General features: G+C 45.1%; 1 protein-coding gene across 7 annotated transcripts in view; it reads right to left on the bottom strand.

Moving 5' to 3' along the window:
* The window catches only part of LOC124041149 (mitogen-activated protein kinase kinase kinase kinase 3-like), a 91,067-nt gene that overhangs the window by 4,325 nt on the left and 62,510 nt on the right, over positions 1–24,232 (bottom strand). For 2 of the 7 annotated variants that reach the window (XM_046358376.1, XM_046358378.1), the window contains exons 7-30: positions 24,147–24,189; positions 23,799–23,871; positions 23,422–23,553; positions 23,248–23,310; positions 20,873–20,954; positions 20,607–20,723; positions 20,364–20,438; positions 16,287–16,365; positions 15,595–15,653; positions 8,577–8,629; positions 7,607–7,645; positions 5,710–5,761; positions 5,084–5,402; positions 3,390–3,496; positions 3,160–3,201; positions 2,899–2,983; positions 2,317–2,396; positions 2,131–2,191; positions 1,693–1,810; positions 1,536–1,594; positions 1,194–1,297; positions 812–983; positions 655–723; positions 446–538 (exon numbers count right to left, since the gene is read on the bottom strand). In XM_046358376.1, coding sequence (XP_046214332.1) covers positions 446–538; positions 655–723; positions 812–983; positions 1,194–1,297; positions 1,536–1,594; positions 1,693–1,810; positions 2,131–2,191; positions 2,317–2,396; positions 2,899–2,983; positions 3,160–3,201; positions 3,390–3,496; positions 5,084–5,402; positions 5,710–5,761; positions 7,607–7,645; positions 8,577–8,629; positions 15,595–15,653; positions 16,287–16,365; positions 20,364–20,438; positions 20,607–20,723; positions 20,873–20,954; positions 23,248–23,310; positions 23,422–23,553; positions 23,799–23,871; positions 24,147–24,189 — 2,176 coding nt within the window. The remainder of the gene's footprint in view (positions 1–445; positions 539–654; positions 724–811; positions 984–1,193; positions 1,298–1,535; positions 1,595–1,692; positions 1,811–2,130; positions 2,192–2,316; positions 2,397–2,898; positions 2,984–3,159; positions 3,202–3,389; positions 3,497–5,083; positions 5,403–5,709; positions 5,762–7,606; positions 7,646–8,576; positions 8,630–15,594; positions 15,654–16,286; positions 16,366–20,363; positions 20,439–20,606; positions 20,724–20,872; positions 20,955–23,247; positions 23,311–23,421; positions 23,554–23,798; positions 23,872–24,146; positions 24,190–24,232) is intronic. The other 5 variants (XM_046358380.1, XM_046358381.1, XM_046358377.1 and 2 more) reach the window with 4 other exon arrangements.

Genomic DNA, 24,232 nt, shown 5'->3' with positions numbered 1-24,232 from the left:
GTGTCTATAGTGTGTCTGCCTGTGTCTATAGTGTGTCTGCCTGTGTCTATAGTGTGTCTGCCTGTGTCTATAGTGTGTCTGCCTGTGTCTATAGTGTGTCTGCCTGTGTCTATAGTGTGTCTGCCTGTGTCTATAGTGTGTCTGCCTGTGTCTATAGTGTGTCTGCCTGTGTCTATAGTGTGTCTGCCTGTATCTGTCTCTAGCGTCTGTCTCTAGTGTCTGTCTGTCTGTCTGTCTGTCTGTCTGTCTGTCTGTCTGTCTGTCTGTCTGTCTGTCTGTCTGTCTGTCTGTCTGTCTGTCTGTCTGTCTGTCTGTCTGTCTGTCTGTCTGTCTGTCTGTCTGTCTGTCTGTCTGTCTGTCTGTCTGTCTGTCTGTCTGTCTGTCTGTCTGTCTGTCTGTCTCTAGCGTCTAGAGAAGTGTGAATGCCGTGATTATGGAAACGTACCTATCGCCTCGATCTGGAAGTTAAACGTCAGCTCAGCAGACAACTTCCTGCTAGACTTCAACCGTCCCTGTAGGTTCACGATCTTTATACACCCTGAGCAGAGGAAGTAGTTAATGGTTTCATTTACCTATGCAGAAGCTGGAATTTCTCATTTGAGAATAAAATGATTATTTGGGTTAGTCAAGTTGTTGCCGGCAGGTAAAACTCACTGTCGAGACAAACTAATATGGTGTCCCTCTCCAACTGGGTGACGTGGATGACACACGTCTGGGGCGTATCTGAGGGGACAGAAAAACAACTCATTAGAAACAATCATCGCCCTAATTAAGATCATCATCATCGCTGCGATGACCATGTTCCACTGACCAGCCTCTGTGAACCAGGAGGATGTTGAGTTGGGGTTGACCGTTCCGAAGCGGACCACTTGGCTGAGCTCGGTGCCCTTGCTGACGGCCACACAGATGAGAGGGTACTGCTGCTCTGGTACCACCAGCATCTCAAACACCTCCAGAGGACAGGGCAGGGGGAAGTCGATGTTCTACAGGAGAGACCAAAGGAGATAGATTTAGCATGCCGTTACACACCAGAAAGACAAGCAATGTTCGCACGCTACTTTAGCCAATCTAATAAGCTGTCTGAACAGGACTGCATTTGGTTATCCAAGCCAGATAGGGTCCATTATATCACACGAGTCATCCTCAGTCAATCTGCCCCAGAATGACCTGAACTGACCCAAACACTGACTGACCTTGATGAGCATGAACTTCTGCATGGGCTCCACCCACTCCAGCAGAACCACACTGGACTGGAACGCTCCACACAGGTACTTGTGACCGCTGTATGGGTTCCTCACTGCACACAAACAAACACATTCAAGGTCTCTCACAATCGGTCTTTGAACTCTTGAGCTATACTCTATCAATATGTCTTGTCCATTATTCTGAACTATCCTCAACTTCTCTTATTTAATTGTACCTACAAGTCAAGAATGTTGATAATATATGCCATTTAGCAGACGCGTTTATCCAAAGCGACTTCTGGTAGTGTGTGCACAGATTCGTAAGGGTGATCCACCTTCCTGAGCACTCACCTACACAGCACTTTTGGCAACCTTTTGTGTCTGGAATCTTATTAGATACGGAAAACTTCCTACAAGGATCACAAGGGACAGAGCTCAGTTTGATACGTATCCCGATAAGCACCCCAAGTTCAAACCCAAATGAAAGAAAATACTTCACATATCCTACCGTGGAATCATCTTGTCTGGGAGTTTGTGTGTAGGAATGGCCATGGGTAACTTCTGCATTTGCCGGGCATGCTCGAACAGACCAGCTACGTTATGAGAGTAGAGCTGGGAGGCTTTTCCTGAAGCAATAACAAAAAATGATTTTCGACTGGAGTTCTAAACCTTTAAAAAGGAAATTTATGACCCCCAAAAATAAAATAAAAGGTCTGCTTCCAAAACACATCTTACAGGGCAAGACTATATTTGGGGGGAAAGGGCAGATACCATTTAAACAGAGAAATCCCTGCCTCAATTTTCCAGAGTAAAAGTTTTGAAGTGCCTCTTAAATGTGTACCTTTATGGCAGAGAAATGTCAAAATGTCAGAGCAGCACATTACCCCTACTACTGCAAAACCATTCATAAATACAGAACAAACATCAAAGTCCAAGATAGTCTTACCAGATATAGAGAGCAAGCAGTTGTTCATAACATAAAGCCAAGTGCAACGCCGGGGAAAGAGCTGGGGACAGAAGGAGATTGAGAGAGCCAATGAAGATTTGAATACAACATTCAGAATCCTCCATTGAGGAAAAAAAAGCATTGTGAGCAAGATTGTTTGTTCAACCAGAAGAGAAAAGAACAAACCTGCTCCATTGACGTCTCGTGCAGTTCATTCAGGTTCAAAGTGTAGATCCCCTCCTCAGCACCAAATATCAAATATTGGTCTGAAACAAAAGAGCCAATTAGCCGTGTTAACGGGATACTTCAGGATTTTGACAATGAAGCCCTTTATCTACTTTCCCAGACATAGATGAACTCGTGGATAAAAACATGTCTCTGCGTGCAGCTTAAAGGAAGTTTATGACGAGCATCAGCACAATTGCTAACTAGCGTTATCGCAATGACTGGAAGCCCATGGTAACTGCTAGCATGCTAGTAGATACTAGAGACTTCCAGTCATTGTGCTAATGTTACTTAGCATTGACTCGCAAAAAAGTACCTCTAACTTCCTTCATACTGGGTGCAGAAATAAAAACAGTATCCATGAGTTGGTACCCATCTGACTCTGGGGAAGTAGATAAAGTACTTCATTGCCAAAAGCCTGAAGTACCCCTTTAATCAAAATCATCATCATGGCAATGATTCATCCAATAAGTCATAACAATAAAGCTGTAAAAAGTGACACCCAAGTCACTGATAGGCTACGTTGTTTTCCCAGTGTCCTACCTCTGGTGTCTGGGTTGATCCAGGATGTGGCACAGTGGATTTTCAACGGGCAGCCGTTGAACACCTTGGAGAAACAGGCCCCCATCTGAGGAGCAAGAACGATGGCGGGTGGACAGTTAGAGGGAAGCCAAAACACAATAGTAATCTTTTCTTGAAATGTCTTGTTTTGAAAGCTCCATTTTAGAGGTCAACACCATAGTTGACTTGGATTCATAATGTTTCAGTAAGTTGGCGTGTCTGTAAAGGCGGCATCATACTCACATGGACCTTGGGTGTGGGTGGGAGACCATTACTGATTGGCTTCTGAAAAGAGGGGGAGGAGATGCATACAGAGAGACACAGATAAGGTCAATGATTACTGGTCCACATTCGATTTAGATAAATGGTTTACTGGCTTTAATAATAATCAGTATGGTGATGCCCGAGTGTGAAAGGAATGTATTGAAATGTCAGTGTTAATAAGGAGAGTGTGCGGGATCTGGTGGCATTACGGGAATGTCCTTCTTGTCTTTCCGTATGGGGACACTAGGGGGCATGGTGGACTGCCTCTCTGTAGCACTGTCCTTCTCTCCATTCTGGTGAGAGCTCAATCCATTACCTGCAGCAGGAGACATGTTTATTACACTTACCTCGGTAAGTGTGTGCATGCCTCTGTGTGTGTGTGTGTGTGTGTGTGTGTGTGTGTGTGTGTGTGTGTGTGTGTGTGTGTGTGTGTGTGTGTGTGTGTGTGTGTGTGTGTGTGTGTGTGTGTGTGTGTGTGTGTGTGTGTGTGTGTGTGTGTGTGTGGTATTTCACACGCATGAGATTAAAGCAGCATTTACACAGGCAGTCTAATTCGGATCTTTAGCCCAATTATAAGCAAAAGAGCAGTCTGAGGTCAAAAGACAAAAATGAGTGGAAAAAGCTCAGAATTGGGCTGCCTGAAGACAGTAGCTCAATGGTGTGAGTGTTCTACTGAGACATACACACATATGCTAAAATCGAATTACTACTAGTCAGTATTAATGGAATATATTTGGTTAGGATTACAAGAGTGGGACATCTCTCAAACTAAATGATTCAATCATGCTAACACACTGAGCTGAAAGTTCCATTACATTTGGTTTGTTCATGGACAACATGTGATATCAACAATGGAAGAGAGGAGACAGGAGATTGGTTACAGACAAAGTCACATGACTACAGCAACGCAACACTGCACTCAGAGTATTCAGAGCTCTTGACTTTTTCCACATTTTGTTACGTTACAGCCATATTCTAAAATGTATTAAATTGTTTTTCCCCCCTCATCAATCTACACAGAATACCCTATAATGACAAAGCAAAAACTCTATTTTTGTATTTTTTTGTGCAAATTTGTAAAAATAAACTAAAAATCACATTTACATAAGTATTCAGACCCTTGCTCAGTACTTTGTTGAAGTACGTTTGGCAGCGATTACAGCCTCGAGTCTTCTTGGGTATGACGCTACAAACTTGGCACACCTATATTTGGGGAGATGATTGTGTCCCACTTGTTGTTGATTCTTCACAAAAAAATACAGTTTTATATCTTTATGTTTGAAGCCTGAAATGTGGCAAAAGGTCGCAAAGTTCAAGGGGGCCGAATACTTTCGCAAGGCACTGTATGTGCCTCGGCACAATCCTGTCTAGGAGCTCTATGGACATGGCTTGGTTTCTGCTCTGACATGCACTGTCAACTATGGGGCCTTTATATAGACAGGTGTGTGCCTTTCCAAATCATGTCCAATCAATTGAATTTACCACAGGTGGACTCCAATCAAGTTGTAGAAACATCTCAAGGATGATCAATGTAAACAGGATGCAGCTGAGCTAAATTTCGAGTCTCATTGCAAAGGGTCTGAATACTTAAATAAGGTATATTTTTAACAAATTTGCAAACATTTCTAAAAACCTGTTTTCGCTTTGTCATTATGGGGTGTTGTGTGTAGCCTGCTGAGGATTTAATACAGTCTGTAAAGTAACAAAATGTGGAAAAGGACAAGGGGTCTGAATACTTTCCGAAGGAACTGTATACATCCACAGACAGAGAGACAGACAGACAGAGGAAAGGGGGGGAGGGAGGGAGAGAGAAGGTGCGAGACACTACAGACGCTGATTGATGGGACTAACAACCAATCAGGGAGGAGTGACGTCTACTGGGCTACCAATCGGCCGGCCTTACTCTCTTCTTCCTCCTCCTCCTCCTCCAACACATCTTCCAACTCCTCTTCCGTGTGTGGGGCATGAAGCCACTCCCAGAAATGCCTAAAGCTCCCAGCATCATTCCCCTCGGGCTCTGAGCCAGCCTGGCTCTGTGTACTCTCGTTACCTAGGCTACTGCGTCTGTGGGGGGGCAGGCGTGGGGGTGGAGGGCGGGGGGGTACATTTGAGGCGGGTCGGGCGGGGCTCTCGGGTACGGGGCAGCGCTTGATGGTCCCCCCTCCGCCTATATCATCCTCTCCCTGGGACGGGCTCTCCTGGGGCGGACAGATAGATTTGGGCTGGAGGGAGAGTGGGAGAAAATGGAGAGAGGAGACACAGAGACAGAGAGTAAGAGAGACAAAGACAGCAGAAAGGTAGACCATCTCTAGAGGTTGATTAATGCTTGCCCTTTTATTCCTAATTTGTCAAGCTCTGCTGCCCATCTTACAAATGTAATGTCAATAGTTTGAATTAGCTTTGAGAGAAAATATTGATGTATGCAACACTGATTTTTGCTCGAGGGTCCTTTCCACTAAATAGTAGTCTTGGTTGTTTGATCGTGCTCCAAAATGCTGCATGCTGTATGATATATGCTGGTGGTCCTACCTTGGGGGGAAGTGGGGGTGGGACTTTCGGCCTCATGATGGTACTGTGTTTGCTAGAGGGAAAGAGATTGAGGTAGGGTTAGTTTTGTAAGACAGTGACAAAATTCAGAAGGTTCCACATATTGACAGTTAGAAAACAATGTTGTCACAATAAGTGGTAACACAGAATGACAGACACAGTGACAGACTATCACTAACAACATGGTCTCCTATCACAACACAGTGTTAGACAACTAAGTAACACAACATAGTTTTAGACAACAGGGCAGTTGTGGGTAAAGACAACAAAGGTCTGTCAACCCCCGAAAACACCATAAGACAACTGACACACAAGATGTTAGCATTCCCTTGAACAGGATATCCCAAAAGCCCAGTCAATGTAATGTGTATGTACAGTGTGATATATTACAGACACCACTCAATCATGATGGACATAGACATGGCATCAATCAGAGAACACTATCAAACCCTCAATCACGACAGACACAGACAGGGCACCAATCAAAATGAGTCACAAGATCAACGTCACCATGAGAGAACACAAACCAAGTAGCACTGGGTTAAACCAGAGGTTTGGGGATTAGATGGACCCCAAGACATCCATGTCAACACTAAGGATACAAGCAGCGAGAACCCACATTGGAAACAGACGGCAAACGGGCGGTTTGAACACACACTGAGATCAGCAAGCATGGAAGCAGGTGTCACAGAATGATGAACACACACTGAGATCAACAAGCATGGAAGCAGGTGTCACAGAATGATGAACACACACTGAGATCAACAAGCATGGAAGCAGGTGTCACAGAATGATGAACACACACTGAGATCAACAAGCATGGAAGCAGGTGTCACAGAATGATGAACACACACAAAGAAACAGATAAGGAACGGCAGGGGTCAGGGGTTACGGCAATGCACAGTCTGACCATAGAACCCAAACATGACAACAATCACATTCATTATCTCACAGATGGAAGACGATGCACAGTCAGCTAGACTGCTTAGAGGAAACAACTTTTAGATAGTTCTGCTCCACTGCGTTAATGAACAAGACCCAAGTCTGAGTCCGAAGATCAAACACCACTGTGGGAGGAAACAGGGATACTGGAGGCGCAGAGATGGACGGAGAGGTGTTTTTGGCCAGGGAGGGAGCACAGGAGGGCACTAAAGGCACAGCACGGGCGTGTAGTGGAATGCGGCATGAAGATGTGTGAATGAAACTGGAAGAGGTAGCCTCCTTCCTCCTCAGAGAGCGCGGATGGACTAAAACACGAGAAGGACTTACAGTTGAGTTTCATCATAATCATTCTCTAATTGTGACCTGAGGAGATTGGGGGGGGGGGGACGGGACTTACAGCAGGGCAAAGAGGCCACAAGGCAAAATGAATCTGCTCTCCTCTTTCACCCACTGGGAGGAGACACTGAGACAAGGGGAAATTAACTCCCTACACGACTAGGGTAACATAATGACACTTAAACTACATAAAGGTACAGCATAACTAAAGAACTACATGCTATATAATTAAACCAAATAGGAATATATGTCTTACTAAACCTTAATACTATATTTAGCTAATTTTACATGTAGGGCTGGGGGATTTCAATATAGACTATGTAACTAGATAAGGCTTATATTCATGCTTTGTTGAAGCTCACGGTGTCAGGTGATCTTACAGGGCAGCCTGCACTGACTAAGCATTGAACAACAATGGACACAACATAATCAAGCCATAACGCAGCAGTCAGAGCAGATACATTTAGCTTGACACTGATTGGCTGGATTAGTCCTGCGTTAACACTGATTGGCTGCTGGGGTGGGCGCGGTTAGGGCGCGTCAGCAAATCAAAAACCAGAGCAGTTGCAGGTGGAGTCCTGTGGGGCGTGGCCTAACTCACCTCTGCTTAAGCTCCTCCTCCACTGATTTGAGAAGACTCCTGTCAAGTAACGAGTGATACGAACGAAGGAGAAGTTAAAAATGGAGGACAAAAAGTGTCAACTCAGTGACAGAATCACACATGACAAGAGTAAAGGTGTTATTTCTCAGAGGGGGGTTCTGACCTAATTTAACACAACATTTTTTTATGCTACAGGGCAAAAAACCCATGGAAACCGCAGAGAAGATTAATTCAGCGTACTTGAGTGTGATAGTGTGTGAGTTTCATCCCAGCTGAGATGACGTCATAACCCATTGAATATTTACCTTAGCCACTCAAAGTTGTACACTCACCCGGGATGTGTGAAGCTGCCAGGTCAGCTATGTGTAAGCAACAGAGTGTTTGTGTATGCACGTGGGTGTGCATGAGAGAAAATTTGAATATGAATCCTATGAGGCTGTCCAGTGGGAGAAGGAATGTGGACATCAATTGTTCAGTAATCAGGCTTTTTCAATAATCCTTGTCTGATTTATCCTATACACTGAAAACACACCATCTATCAATCCATCCCATCCTGCTATGGAGCAGATCATTCTAGGTTTAAGCAGCGAGTCTGTCTATGTTATTACATCCTCCTCCACCCCCCCCCCCCTTACAGGGCACTTCTTCTGAGCTGAGTTCCAGGAAAGGTGTCATGAATAAATGATCAGACGCATCAGATGCCTTCCTCTCTACAGGAAGTCACCTCTCAGTACCACACCACCATCTGCTCGGGCTAATCTCTACACAGATAAAACAGGAGGACAGGAGCGGGGGAGGAAGGGAGAGCGGGGGAGGTGAGGACAAGAGAAGGTGAAGAAGAGAGGAGAGCTGGCGAGGCAAGGAGAAGAGATAAAGGAGAGGAAAGAAGATCAAACTTAGGGAAGGGACAGGAAGAATAGAGGATGAAAGGTGGAGGAAGAGGAGTAGAAACCCAGAAAGAGTGACTTACTTGTTCCCTCCCACCAGGCTTGGAGATTCCTGTCCATAGTCCCGTTGAAGATCCTAGAAGGAGGCATATCACAATTACAGGACTGTTTCTGAAACACGACGACACACAGTCAATGTGGAAAGGCACCATGGCTGAGGTTACCTACTTTACAGCATCAACTATATTAAGAGCTGAGACACATGCATACACACAACACCTACAACCACTTAGAGATCGTGTGGAGAGAGACGAGGCTGAGTGTGGTGTAACCTCAATGACTCCCTGGTCACACTGGTGACACTAATGAACAGAACATCCAGGACATTACAGGACTTTTACTCCGCGAGAATAACCTCAGGGGCTGGCAAGGCTGATGACACAATAGGTCAGAGGTCACCACTGCAGTGGCGCTTAGAGAAAAAACACTGAAATATGATAGTTTCTAATTATGAAAGATGTTTCTAATGTGCATGTGCTATATAAGTAAAGGGATATGACAGCATTTTGCACTATGGAACACACACACGCACAGATGAGTATGTTATGTGAGTGATATGAATGGAAAATATATTGTATAGAGGTATCTCAGCAGAATTAGCTGCAACGGTATGGGCGAAGGGTGTGTGTGTGTGTGTGTGTGTGTGTGTGTGTGTGTGTGTGTGTGTGTGTGTGTGTGTGTGTGTGTGTGTGTGTGTGTGTGTGTGTGTGTGTGTGTGTGTGTGTGTGTGTGTGTGTGTGTGTGTGTGTGTGTGTGTGTGTGTGCTGCATCAATGTGATTGAATTTACTGAACAGTATCATTACGCGTAGGGATGCACATTTTGGGACATATTCAGAGGTGGAAACTTTCCGTGGGAATTAATGGGAATATATGGGAATTAACGCAAATGAATATTAATATCATTTAAATGTATATGTTTTTTGCATTGGATATATTTACCATATCATATGGAGACAGAAACATTATCCTTTTACCTTATAATAAGTAGACATAATTGCAAATGATTAAATCCTTCCAATAGAAATTTTAAAAACGAAATGACCATTAAATGAGTTGACTCTTCACATGGGATGATTTCACTGAACAACAAAAGAAAGGGAATATTGAATGATCCCCAATGATCCATCGCATGCCCCAAAAACGTTTTCGACATACATCTGTAAAATGATAGTCTAGAAACTAAAGCTTTGGTTGTCTTCCTCTCAGACTTCCATGTCTTCTCCCTGGACCTCCTCAATGTCCACCTCTTGAACATCAGACTCTGAGGCCTCATCTTCACGGTCACTTTCCAACCTTGTTGAGGATGGCTTGTTGTCAGGCTCAAAAAGTCTCAAATTTGCCCGGATGGCCACCAATATTTCAACCCTTGTATTGGTCAGCCTGTTGTGTGCTTCGGTGTGTGTGTGTTTCCAAACAAGGAGGCTGATGTTGATGGGATTTGGAGGATGATGGAGGCAACAGGGGAAAGAGCCTCAGATCCACAAAGTCCCTTCCTCCAGGTGGCTGATGAGATATGTTGGCACGACTGCCATATTGCATCTCCATCCCAAAGCACTTGCTTGGAAGTGTACTTCACCAGACTGCCAAGAACCTTGCCCTCATCCAGGCCACCATAGGCCTTGTTGATCTCTGCACCAGACAGGATGCTCTTGGCAGCATACTTGGGGTCCAACATGTACGCTGCGGCGTGTGTGGGCTTCAGGCAGAAGTCTTCATGCTTTTTGATCTATTTCAGAACTGCAGTTTCCCCAGAGTCTGAACATCAGACAGGATGGTATTGTTTCCCTCAATCCGTGTAATGGCTACTGCTATAGGTTTCAGGAGTTTTAGGCTTACCACTCTCTCCCAAAATACATCCTCCAGGAGGATCCTCTTGATGAGGCTGTCCATATCGGAAGACTGTGATATGGCCATTGCTTGGAGAGACATCTTCCCCTCCAAAAATGATGATGATACCACCCCAACGGGTATTGCTGGGTAGCTTCAATGTGGTGCTCTTATTCTTCTTCTTCTCACTTTGCTTGGTGAGGTAGATTGCTGCTATAACTTCATGACCCTTCACATACCTAACCATTTCCTTGGCTCTCTTGTAGAGTGTATCTATTGTTTTCAGTGCCATAATGTCCTTGATGAGCAGATTCAATGCATGAGCAGCACAGCCAATGGGTGTGATGTAAGGGTAGAACTCCTCCACAGACCAAGCAACCTTCATGTTCGCAGCATTGTCTGTCACCAGTGCAAATACCTCCTGTGGTTAAAGGTCATTGATGACTGCCTTCAGCTCATCTGCAATTGCAGAGACTGGTGTGTCTGTTGTCCCTTGTGTCTGTGCTCTTGTAGAATACTGGTTGAGAGGTGGAGATGTAGTTAATTATTCCTTGCCCACGAATATTCGACCACCCATCAGAGATGATTGCAATACAGTCTTCTTTCTTTATGATTTGCTTGACCTTCACATGAACTCTGTTGAACTCTTCATCCAGCAAATAAGTAGATAAAGCATGTCTGGTTGGAAGGGTGTATGCTGGGCAAAGAACATTCAGAAATCTCTTCCAATACACATTGCCTGTGAGCATCAGAGGTGAACCAGTTGCATAAACAGCAAGCAAGACATTCATCAGCATTTCTCTGACTACGTTCCTCCGTTGAGTCAAAAAACATCTGATTCCAGGAGGACCATGAGCTGTTGCCATCGATAAGGTGTCGGATTCATCATTTCCACCTCGAATAGAAGTAGAGGGACTTTTGTCAGAGATTGCTTGTTGTGAGCCTGAGGGAACTTTATGCACTTGGCCAGATGATTCTGCATCTTTGTTGCATTCTTCACATATGATTTGGCACAATATTTGCAAACGTACACAGCTTTTCCTTCCACATTAGCTGCAGTGAAATGTCTCCACACATCAGATAGTGCTCGTGGCATTGTGCTGTAAAGATTATTTTAAAAATGAGTAAATAAAAATCAAAGACAATTCCATGTACAGATAAATAGTTAAGCAGTTCGATTAAACAACTCCTTTGTAAGATAAAAAAAAGATGTAATGAAACATATATGGAAACAGGTGAATTAACACTCCTCTGTTAGCAGGCTCAAGCAAGCTAAAATTCCACATGGTAGCAAAAACTAACTAGCAGAAATTGTTAATAAGTTAGAAAAGATTTAAAACACACTTTGCTGTAGGCCACTATTTACTAGTTAACAAAAAATCATGTAATGTATGTCATATAAAATATTTTCACCCCACCCAGTATTGTAATCAAAATTGACCAGAAAGCATGTAGTCCTTGGCTTAGATAGTGTAGTGTGGGCTCAATAGCATCTCATTAGTGTGCAAGGTCTTGAGAATCAGCTGTACATGTGATGGAAGAGTGCACTGCACATGTGATGGAAGAATGCACTGTTCATGCAGAGGGTTACAATTATATTGAAAAGGGGATAGTTTAACCAAAATATGCCACAGGACCTAGAATTGCCTTATGTGTATCCCACAAAAAAGGTTCACTGTTTAAACATAACGTTTTTGATGAATTTCGGCAAAATTCCCCAAATTCCAGGGCTCAACTTCCCATGGAAAATGTCCGGAAGAAATCTGGAAGTTTACCAGAAAGTTTCCGACCCTTTGCAACCCTAAATGCGGGTCCCTCAGATCAGAGGACATACCCCTTCACAGCTAAGTGACAGACTGTGACTCCTACGGACCAACACACCGCAAACTGACAGCCATACTACATTAGGCCAAAGAGAGCTCAGCTAACATATTCTTACTGATGCTAACAAACTGACAGCCATACTACATTAGGCCAAAGAGAGCTCAGCTAACATATTCTTACTAATGCTAACAAACTGCCATATCCTGCTGCCTCAGTCACATCAACAAATCCCCCAGTATTCATATGAGGGAAAGAAATGAGGTCTAACGAGTTAAACTGTGACTGTGGAGTCCGTGGTCTGAGTCAGCAGTAATATTTGGCAGAAGGAGACAGGGGGGACTGGTAATGGCAACGTAGGGCTTGATCTGTTCCCGCTCTAATAGGCCATGGCCTCAGGGGTCCAAGTCAGTCACACAGGTTTTCCCTATGAGGAGGTTCATCCATCTCTCTGCTATACAGAGACATCCCTCTCCCTACAGTACAGTTGTGGCCAAAAGTTGAGAATGACACAAATATTAATTTCCACAACGTTTGCTGCTTCAGTGTCTTTAGATATTTTGTCAGATGTTACTATGGAATACTGAAGTATAATAACAAGCATTTCATAAGTGTCAAAGGCTTTTATTGACAATTACATGAAGTTGATGCAAAGAGTCAATATTTGCAGTGTTGACCCTTATTTTTCAAGACCTCTGCAATCTGCCCTGTCATGCTGTCAATTAACTTCTGGGCCACATCCTGACTGATGGCAGCCCATTCTTGCATAATTATTGCTTGGAGTTTGTGGGTTTTTGTTTGTCCACCCGCCTCTTGAGGATTGACCACAAGTTCTCAATGGGATTAAGGTCTGGGGAGTTTCCTGGTCATGGACCCAAAATATCGATGTTTTCTTCCCCCGAGCCACTTAGTTATCCCTTTTGCCTTATGGCAAGGTGCTCCATCATGCTTGAAAAAGCACTGTTCATCCCCAAACTGTTCCTGGATGGTTGGGAGAAGTTGCTCTCGGAGGATGTGTTGGTACCATTCTTTATTCATGGCTGTGTTCTTTGGCAAAATTGTGAGTGAGCCCACTCCCTTGGCTGAGAAGCAACCCCACACATGAATGGTCTCAGGATGCTTTACTGTTGGCATGGCACAGGACTGATGGTAGCTCTAACCTTGTCTTCTCCGGACAAGCTTTATTCCGGATGCCTCAAACAATCGGAAAGGGGATTCATCAGAGAAAATGACTTTACCCCAGTTCTCAGCAGTCCAATCTCTGTACCTTTTGCAGAATATCAGTCTGTCCCTGATGTTTTTCATGGAGAGAAGTGGCTTTGCTGCCCTTCTTGACACCAGGCCATCCTCCAAAAGTCTTCACATCACTGTGCGTGCAGATGCACTCACACCTGCCTGCTGCCATTCCTGAGCAAGCTATGTACTGGTGGTGCCCCGATCCCGCACCTGAATCAACTTTAGGAGACGGTGCTGGTGCTTGCTGGACTTTCTTAGGCGCCCTGAAGCCTTCTTCACAACAATTGAACCGCTCTCCTTGAAGTTCTTGATGATCCGGTAAATGGTTGATTTAGGTGCAATATCTGGCAGCAATATCCTTGCCTGTGAAGCCCTTTTTGTGCAAAGCAATGATGACGGCACGTGTTTCCTTGCAGGTAACCATGGATGACAGAGGAAGAACAATGATGCCTCTCTCTCTATACAGTTTTTCCTCCATCTGACTCCCTCATTACAGTTTTTCCCCATCCCTCCATTCCTCTCCCTCTATACAATTTCCCCCATCCCTCCATTCCTCCCTCATTACAGTTTTCCCTCATCCCTCCATTCCTCCCTCATTACAGTTTTCCCTCATCCCTCCATTCCTCTCCCTCATTACAGTTTCCCTCATCCCTCCATTCCTCTATACAGTTTTCCCCCATCCCTCCATTCCTCCCTCATTACAATTTTCCCCATCCCTCCATTCCTCTCCCTAAATACAGTTTTCCTCCATCCCTCCACTCTATACAGTTTTCCCCCATCCCTCCATTCCTCTCCACTCTATACAGTTTTCCCCCATCCCTCCATTCCTCTCCCTCTAAACAGTTTTCCCCCATCCCTCCATTCCTCTCCCTCTAAACAGTTTTCCCCCATCCCTCCATTCCTCCCTCATTAGTTCTCCCCCATCCCTCCATTCCTCTCCCTCTAAACAGTTTTCCCCCATCCCTCCATTCCTCTCCCTCTATACAGTTTTCCCCACATCCCTCCATTCCTCTCCCTCTAAACAGTTTTCCCCCATCCCTCCATTCCTCTCCCTCTATACAGTTTTCCCCCATCCCTCCATTCCTCTCCCTCTAAACAGTTTTCCCCCATCCCTCCATTCCTCTCCCTCTATACAGTTTTCCCCCATCCCTCCATTCCTCTCCCTCTAAACAGTTTTCCCCCATCCCTCCATTCCTCTCCCTCTAAACAGTTTTCCCCCATCCCTCCATTCCTCCCTCATTAGTTCTCCCCCATCCCTCCATTCCTCTCCCTCTAAACAGTTTTCCCCCATCCCTCCATTCCTCCCTCATTAGTTCTCCCCATCCCTCCATTCCTCTCCCTCTAAACAGTTTTCCCCCATCCCTCCATTCCTCCCTCATTAGTTCTCCCCCATCCCTCCATTCCTCTCCCTCTAAACAGTTTCCCCCATCCCTTTCTCTCAAGAGCCTTAGATATGTGGTTGAAGACCATCCATTTCAAATAACAACCAACATAAGACCAGAATAACAACAGAAACAGCAAATGAGGCGAAGACGGCTTCACAGACACAAATTAACAAACAGTTACTGACATCCATCAAACTTAGACACTCCACGAAAGAGACAAGGCAAACTGAAAGAGGACATTTAAGCGTTAAGAAGAAGAGAGATGACCTAGAAGAAGAAATGGAGAGATGTGGGAAATACCAGATTAGATCTCGCCGTGTAGTACAGCTCTTCTGCACAGTCCAAAAAAGGGTCAGAGTCGGGCTGTTCAACAGGCAGAGTGAGAAAGACCCGTTAATTCAAAGTTAATGCCATCCAATCAGAGAAAGGGATTAAAGCAGGGGAGAGGATGGATAAGAGAGGTAGGGAGTGAGGGATGAGAGTGAGGGGAGAGAAGAGGGGTGGCCATGCATGCCTGATGAACCCTGCACTGAAACCTCAGCCAGGGGCGCATTCAGACAAATTTAGGAGAAAAAAGGACAGAGAATATGCTACACTGGGACATTTATAATATGGAAGACTTGAGATCAGAAATGCATTAATTGGCATTTAAACCTCAGCAGAGTCTCAGCTAATGGGGCCTATCTATGTTTCTTTTTCCTGTTACGGCACCGACACACACGGTTCAGCCACAGTTGTATCAGGGGGACACTGCAGGACCAGGCTACTCACCAGCTCATGATGGGGCTCTGTCTCCTTCCTCAACGGGGGGTCAAACTTCACCTGGCCAACTAGGGAGAGAGAGAGAGAGAGCAATAGAGAGAGAGAGAGCGAAAGCAATAGAGAGAGAGAGAGAGAGAGAGCGAGAGAGAGAGAGAGAGAGAGAGCAAGCGAAGTTTAACTGTACAGCTGCAGGTAGAGATAGATGAGTGAGTGTGTTGAGGTACTTTAACAGAGGTGTGTGTGTGTGTGTGTGTGTGTGTGTGTGTGTGTGTGTGTGTGTGTGTGTGTGTGTGTGTGTGTGTGTGTGTGTGTGTGTGTGTGTGTGTGTGTGTGTGTGTGTGTGTGTGTGTGTGTGTGCGCGCTCCTTCACTGCATGGTTTGAGGAGCCGTTCATCTGTGGAAGCTGAAAAGAGTAGATTATACTCATGCCAACGTTAATCCTGACAGACAGAGGTTCACTAAACTGTGATTACCATGAACTCACAAAGAAGTGAATGTGTCAGTCACTCCACACCACAGATTAAGCACACTGCCAATAACCACAGACTGATAAAAATGAATCCACCACAGCCACACAAGAGTCAGCCTAGTCCTAGACTAAAAAGCACATTCAATGGTGATTTTCCACTAAGCATGCTTTGTAGTCCAGGAGTCGGCTCAATCTGGGTCCCGGAAACTGGTCCAGTCACACAGACACTTACAGGTGATCTCAGACAGCGTCTTCCCTTCCCTGGTGCTCCTGCTGGTGGAGCGAATCCGATGGGGAACAGACACAGGAGACTGTCAGGAAGAAAACAGAATAGAATACCTAAATATCCAAGACACATACATTACATACAGTTGAAGTCGGAAGTTTACATACACTTAGGTTGGAGTCATTAAAACGCGTTCTTCAACCACTCCACAAATTTCTTGTCAAAAACTGTAGTTTTGACAAGTTGGTTAGGACATCTACTTTGTGCATGACACAAGTAATTTTTCCAACAATTGTTTACAGACAGATTATTTCACTTATAATTCACTGTATTACAATTCCAGTAGGTCAGACGTTTACATACACTAAATTAACTGTGCCTTTAAACAGCTTGGAAAATTCCAGAAAATTATGTCATGGCTTTAGAAGCTTCTGATAGGCTAATTGACATCATTTGAGTCAATTGGAGGTGTACATGTGGATGTATTTCAAGGCCTACCTTCAAACGCAGTGCCTCTTTGCTTGACATCATTTGAGTCAATTGGAGGTGTACTTGTGGATGCATTTCAAGGCCTACCTTCAAACTCAGTGCCTCTTGGCTTGACATCATGGGAAAATCAAAAGAAATCAGCCAAGACCTCAGGGAAAAAATGGTAGACCTCCACAAGTCTGGTTCAAGTCTGTGAGCAATTTCCAAACACCTGAAGTTACCACGTTCATCTGTACAAACAAAGGTACACAAGTATAAACACCATGGGACCACGCAGCCGTCATACCGCTCAGGAAGGAGACGCGTTCTGTCTCCTAGAGATGAACGTACTTTGGTGCAAAAAGTTCAAATCAATCCCAGAACAACAACAAAGGACCTTGTGAAGATGCTGGAGGAAACATGTACAAAAGTATCTATATCCACAGTAAAACAAGTCCTATATCGACAACCTGAAAGGCCGCTCAGCAAGGAAGAAGCCACAGCTCCAAAACTGCCATAAAAAAAACAGACTACAGTTTGTAGCTGCACATGGGGACAAAGATCATACATTTTGGAGAAATGTCCTCTGGTCTGATGAAACAAAAATAGAACTGTTTGGCAATAATGACCATCGTTATGTTTAGAGGAAACAAGGGGAAGATTGCAAGCCGAAGAACACCATCCCAACCGTGAAGCAACCGGGTGTGCTTTGCTGCAGGAGGGACTGGTGCACTTCACAAAATAAATGGCATCATGAGGAGGAAAATTATGTGGATATATTGAAGCACCATCTCAAGACATCAGTCAGAAAGTTAAAGATTGGCCGCAAATGGGTCTTCCAAATGGACAATGACCCCAAGCATACTTCCAAAGTTGTGGCAAAATGGCTTAAGGACAACAAAATCAAGGTACTGGAGTGGCCATCACAACGCCCTGACCTCAATCCAATAGAAAATGTGTGGGCAGAACTGAAAAAGTGTGTGCGAGCAAGGAGGCCTACAAACATGACTCAGTTACACCAGCTCTGTCAGGAGGAATGGGCCAAAATTCACCCAACTTACTGTGGGAAGCTTGTGGAAGGCTACCTGAAACATTTGACCCAAGTTAAACAATTTAAAGGCAATGCTACCAAATACTAATTGAGTGTATGTAAACTTCTGACCCACTGGGAATGTGATGACAGAAATCAAATCTGAAATAAAGTATTCTCTCTACTATTATTCTAACAATTTACATTCTAAAAAATAAAGTGGTGATCCTAACTGACCTTAGACGGGGGAATTTTTACTCTAATAAAATATCAGGAATTGTGAAAAACTGAGTTTGAATATATTTGGCTACGGTATATGTAAACTTCCAACTTCAACTGTACATATACACACATCATCATCACGCACACATAACCCAACTCATAATCTTTAAAATTACAATAATGCTTAAATTAGTGTCATTCCTCAGTCCAATAACTGTACAGTAGTACTATTAAATCCTGTGCAAACTTCATCATCTAACAAAAACATAATTCAACCTCTCTCTGCGGGAAAAGGATAGTGCTGAGCATCCAAGAGAATCTACGGTCACTAAGATGTGTATATTTGAAGGGACTGAAACTGTTCTGATCTCTGACCCATGAGTCAGGGAAAATTAGAACAATGGCCCAGTCAGTCACAACAACCTCTCCGCCTCCTTGGCAGCAACAGAACACAGCAAAGACAGACCACACTGCAAACAGGCAATTAAACCATGGCAACGCAAGGCAGCAGGAGATGTCTCAACAAAAACAAAAGATGCCGATCAAGGAGCTCAAATTCACACATCATCCATTGACTTTGGTGGAAGTTTCCTTTACCAGTCTTCTTGTGAGACCAAACACATGATATATACACACTACATATAGATAGAACCCTGCAGCTACACCTCACCTCAGCATACCTAACAAGTTCTAATGACTATACGCATGTTCATGCACTACACCCACCCTTGGCCTAGCACATAGCCAGACAAATCACAAGCCTGTTAAGATTAGCTTTAACAAACCAATGTACAAAAACAATAGAAGGAATGTTTGAGCTGGGAGTAACTTATTCTCAGTTTAACTGCATGTAGCCAGCAGCATACCACCATGCGCCAGCAGCAGCATTACCACCCTGCGCCAGCAGCAGCATACCACCCTGCGCCAGCAGCAGCATACCACCCTGCGCCAGCAGCAGCATACCACCATGCGCCAGCAGCAGCATACCACCCTGCGCCAGCAGCAGCATACCACCCTGCGCCAGCAGCAGCATACCACCCTGCGCCAGCAGCAGCATACCACCCTGCGCCAGCAGTAGCATACCACCCAGCGCCAGCAGTAGCATACCACCCTGCACCAGCATACCACCCTGTGCCAGCAGCAGCATACCACCCTGTGCCAACAGTAGCATACCACCCTGCGCCAGCAGCAGCATACCACCCTGCGCCAGCAGTAGCATACCACCCTGCGCCAGCAGCATACCACCCTGCGCCAGCAGTAGCATACCACCCTGCGCCAGCAGCATACCACTCTGCGCCAGCAGTAGCATACCACCCTGCGCCAGCAGTAGCATACCACCCTGCGCCAGCAGCAGCATACCACCCTGCGCCAGCAGCATACCACCCTGCGCCAGCAGTAGCATACCACCCTGCGCCAGCAGTAGCATACCACCCTGTGCCAGCAGTAGCATACCACCCTGTGCTAGCAGCAGCATACCACCCTGCGCCAGCAGCATACCACCCTGCACCAGCATGCCACCCTGCTCCAGCAGCATACCACCCTGCACCAGCAGTAACATGCCACCCTGCACCAGCAGCATACCACCCTGCACCAGCAGCAGCATGCCACCCTGCGCCAGCAGCATACCACCCTGTGCCAGCAGTAGCATACCACCCTGTGCCAGCAGCAGCATACCACCCTGCACTAGCAGCAGCATACCACCACGCGCCAGCAGCATACCACAGCAGCATACCACCCTGCACCACAGCAGCATACCACACTGTGCCAGCAGCAGCATACCACTGCTGGCTTGCTTCTGAAGCCAAGCAGAGCTAGTCCCTGGATGGGAGACCAGACGCTGCTGGAAGTGGTGTTGCAGGGCCAGGAGGCACTCTTTCCCCAGTGCAGTGATTGGGGACATTTCCCCTGTGTAGGGTGCTATATTTTGGATGGGACATTAAATGGGTGTCCTGACTCTCTATGGTCACTAAAGATCCCATGGCACTTATTGTAAGAGTAGGGGTGTTAACCCTGGTGTCCTGGCTAAATTCCCCAATCTAGCCCTCATACTGTCACCAGTTTACAATTGGCTCATTCCTCTCCCCTGTAACTATTCCCCAGGTCGTTGCTGTAAATGAGAATGTGTTCTCAGTCAACATACCTGGTAAAATAAAAAATAGCCTATTCATGCCTAAAACACAATCTTCAAAATCCCACATGCAGATAGATTGAACAAAGTAAGTAACACCAACTCCATGAGCAGGGTTCATTGACAAGGTCCAGTCTACCTGAGCACACACAGATTGGTGTTAGTTAGTGCTCTGTTACTACAGGTACTGATCACCAAGGTACTGGTGCAGTTCTAATGCAGGCCACACTGGTACCTTCTTGCGGATGGCAAAGCGAGGAGCTCGCCGAGCACCAGGGGTGATGGGAAGGAAGTGGCCCCTATACTTAAACTGAGGAAGGAGCAGAGAGAGGGATAATGGAGGAGAGAGAAAATATGTAGAACTCTGACAGTAAAGAGATCAGGACGATGGTAAGACCAATGAGGAGAGGTGTCAGTCTTCATCCTGCCATTTGATTGGATAAACCTGGAGCTGTAAAGGTTGGGGTGGTGACTGTACCTCTGGTTCAGGGTCGTCATCATCAAAGTCATTGTATGTGGTGTGGTCTGGGTTGTTGGCTTTGTCCAGCAGCTCGATGGCCAGGGTTCGACTGAGAGGCTGTGACACAAATGGATGCTGTGGACACAGGAAGAGGATGTGAGGTCACAGCCTACAGGATGGCCATTGCATTTCCACTTCTCTAAACTGGTAATCAATGATTGGCTGGTTAACATGTTTTCCTGACAGACACTGAAATCTAGTGTTTCCATTTAGACTGGGGGTACCTGTAATAGTTTCTCTGCTGTTGGCCTCTTCTTCGGATTTTTCGTCAGGGACAATTTGACAAAATGATGGAAATTATTACCCCTTTCATAGGAGGAGACAGAACAAACAGATACATGTTAGAGCATTTATGATTGTAATATGAATTGAAAAATCAGGGGTTGGAACCTAAATGATTTTCTAATTGTTTCATTCTGAACAGAATCACCATTTTTGGGGTTTCCGTTCCACTGTTCCGACCAGCAAAATAAAGTTGGAACCCCCAAAATGTTAGGGTTTATATTGTTCCTTTCTGTTCCTTTTGTAACCTGTGAAATCCAACATTTAGCTCATTTAATGACTTCACCAATCAGCGCACATAGAGCAGGCAAGCTGGTTGTTAACATGCGTGATGGACAGACAAGTGTAGTCTTTGGCGCAAGAAGAGGCTAAAATTTAGCAGGTGGGGAAAAAGCGAGAGAGTTTTGAGGAGGCTTGAAGCACTGGGAATTAGAGATTGATATGGGAGTGAAAATGTATTAATATGTGGGCAATGTTTGTCCCGTAATTTTTTTCCCTGTGCGGTCCTGATCTCACAACAGTTCTATAACCCCAGAACTTTCCTGTCCCGTCCCGATAAGAATCACTCCCGTCCCGTGCTCATGTGGATGCAGAATTAGGAAGTATTGAAAATCATTTCAGTTCTGCAATATGCGACTGAGATGTGGTTGTCCTCCCTATTTCAGTTAAATGCACTGACTGTAGGCCTAAGTCTCTCTGGATAAGAGCATATTGTAAATGACCTAAATGTATATCGATTAAGGCTGGAGGATGAGGACAGAGACCCCAGCAGGATGGTCTGCACATAACAGCATCGGCATAAATCTGTAGCCTCCAGCTGAGCACTGCCCATACATGAACAGCGGCAGTACTGAATCAATCAGATTGGGAAGGGGCTACAGTAGCCCAAACATGCACATACACTGCTCTTCACAGCAGAAGGCACGGGTTTAGTTAAAGTGAGTAGAGCAGGTGTACTGCTTGAGGCTGCTTGTCCCACTCTCCAGTTGATAGCCTATTTGTTTAAACAGCAGCGTTTCTTACAAGACATGTATTACTGGATCAAGGTGCGAGATTGAGCCGACAGAAGGGGGAAATCTACCATTTATTTTGTATTTATTTTTATTAAGTAAACTATATTAGGCCAAGCCAACAGAGTTGGTGTTTTTACAAAATGCTCCACAAATGACATACTTCACTCCTGACAGAATCCCGCAAGACCCTCCGGAGTCCTGTTCCTGTGTCAAACTCTACTTGGCATCTTCAAACATGCATTATCTGAATTAGAGTCACAGATTTATACATGTGGCTTCTATGGGGGAACTTTGAATGTCCTTTGAGCTAGCTAGCTGACAAGATTGTGTATGCAGAGTGGCACCACAATTAATAAAACATCTTGCCTTCTTGAAGTTTATAAATCCAACGTGAACCGTGATAACTAGGCCTATAGCAGGAACCCAGTTCCCTGTAGGTTTTCAATCCAACCCCAGTTGTAACTAACCTGGTTCAGTTTATCAACCAGCTAATTATTAGAATCAGGTGTGATAGATTAGGTTTGGAGTGAAAACCTACAGGACAGTAGCTCTCCAGGAACAGGGTTGGAGAGCCCTGGCCTATAATATCCTGAATATCTAGCATTGAAAAAGTTCATTCAATCTTCCCTAGTTAATAAAGAAAATCTCTCTCCCTATCTTCTGAGTCACGATTGCAATGTCAGTACAGTAGCCTATGCCTCGGAGAGGGGAGGGGCTACAGTAGCCTACACTTCAGGGGGGGAGGGGGGCTACAGTAGCCTATGCTTTGGAGAGGGGAGGGGCTACAGTAGCCTACACTTCAGAGGGGGAGGGGGGGCTACAGTAGCCTATGCTTCGGAGAGGGGAGGGGCTACAGTAGCCTAAACATGCACATACACTGACAAACATTTTTAGCTTGCAGGCAGACACTGGAATATGTTTCTGAGTGACAGAGTGAGGACTTTGCATAGGTGCTTTGTTGCATTTTTTGGGGGGACTAGAGAAATGCCTGGAACGTAAAAGAACGTTCCCGTGTGTCTCAGTTGGTACAGCATGGAGTTGTGGGTTCGATTCCCACGGGAGACCAGGGGGGGGGGCATGAAAATGTATGCATGCACTACGATAAGTTGCTATGGATAAGAGCTTCTGTTAAATTACTCAAATGTAAATGAACCAGTTCCCAGCATTTGAAATAATGGTTCCATTCCAGTACTGATCACTTTCGTTCCGTTCCTTGAAAATGTTTGTTATTTACCGGTTTTCGGTTCTGTTCCCTGAACAGTTTCCAATCCCTGCTATTCACAGAGGAGAACATGAACCCTTACCACTTCCCTTTGTCTTTCAATTTGGGCGGCTGGAAATTACTCTTTGTCATCAAGAAAAGGGCCCTGGAAAGTAAGAAAATAGACTTGGTTGATAGAACAAAAAGTATAAGAAATATCCAGCATCACATCACATTGTCAAGGCTTCCTTCACACATCCCCCAGCACACATACTACCTCATGGGGTGCAGGTCAAACATAGGAGGCTGCAGCTCGGCCAGCTCAATGGCAGTGATGCCCACGGCCCAGATATCACACAGCTGGTTGTAGCCTCCCTTCCTCTCCACTGCTGCCACCTCTGGAGCCATCCTGAGAGGAGGGAGAGGAAAAAAATAGGGATCAAAAAATAAGAGTACTTAACATCAGTCATGTTAAGTGGAGTCATGTTAAATGATTGTGAGTCAATTATTCCAGCCATAACACTAATCATAACACTGTCCAGAGCAATATGAATGGCCTGTCACATCCTAAGATCAATAAGTCAATTAACCACACCATCATGTCAGAGCCCACCCAGTGTGACACCAAGGGGAGGGACCAGGGGTGAAGCTCACCAGTATGGAGTTCCAATGAAGGACTTCCTCTTAGCCAGCGTGGCAGTGATCTGTGCTGATACACCAAAGTCAGCTAAGGAGAAAGAGGGGAAATTGAGAGAAAATGAGCAAAAGATAAGAGGTATTGTGAGATCTTATTCTAATACAGCACGTAACTTAGGCTGTGTTTAGACAGGCTCTAGCCAGATCTGATTTGAAAAGATCTGATGTGATTGGCCAAAAGACCAATTAGTGGCAAAAAAATATCTGAATTGGGCTGCCTGTGTGAACGCAGCCTATGTAGTCAAGGTGAGGCTTTGGGAACTGATATCTGGTTGAAGGGAAAGCAATGGTTTTCAAAGACCTTACCTAATTTCACATAGCCGTTGTCTGTCAATAGAATATTTGCTCCCTATGAGAAAAAGGTATAGGGTCAGGCAAAAAATAACCACACC

The sequence above is a fragment of the Oncorhynchus gorbuscha genome, linkage group LG08 (genome assembly GCF_021184085.1).
Source record: "Oncorhynchus gorbuscha isolate QuinsamMale2020 ecotype Even-year linkage group LG08, OgorEven_v1.0, whole genome shotgun sequence".
Lineage (NCBI taxonomy): Eukaryota > Metazoa > Chordata > Actinopteri > Salmoniformes > Salmonidae > Oncorhynchus > Oncorhynchus gorbuscha.
Note: the sequence above shows the minus strand (reverse complement) of the source record. Positions and strands in the feature narration are given on the sequence as shown.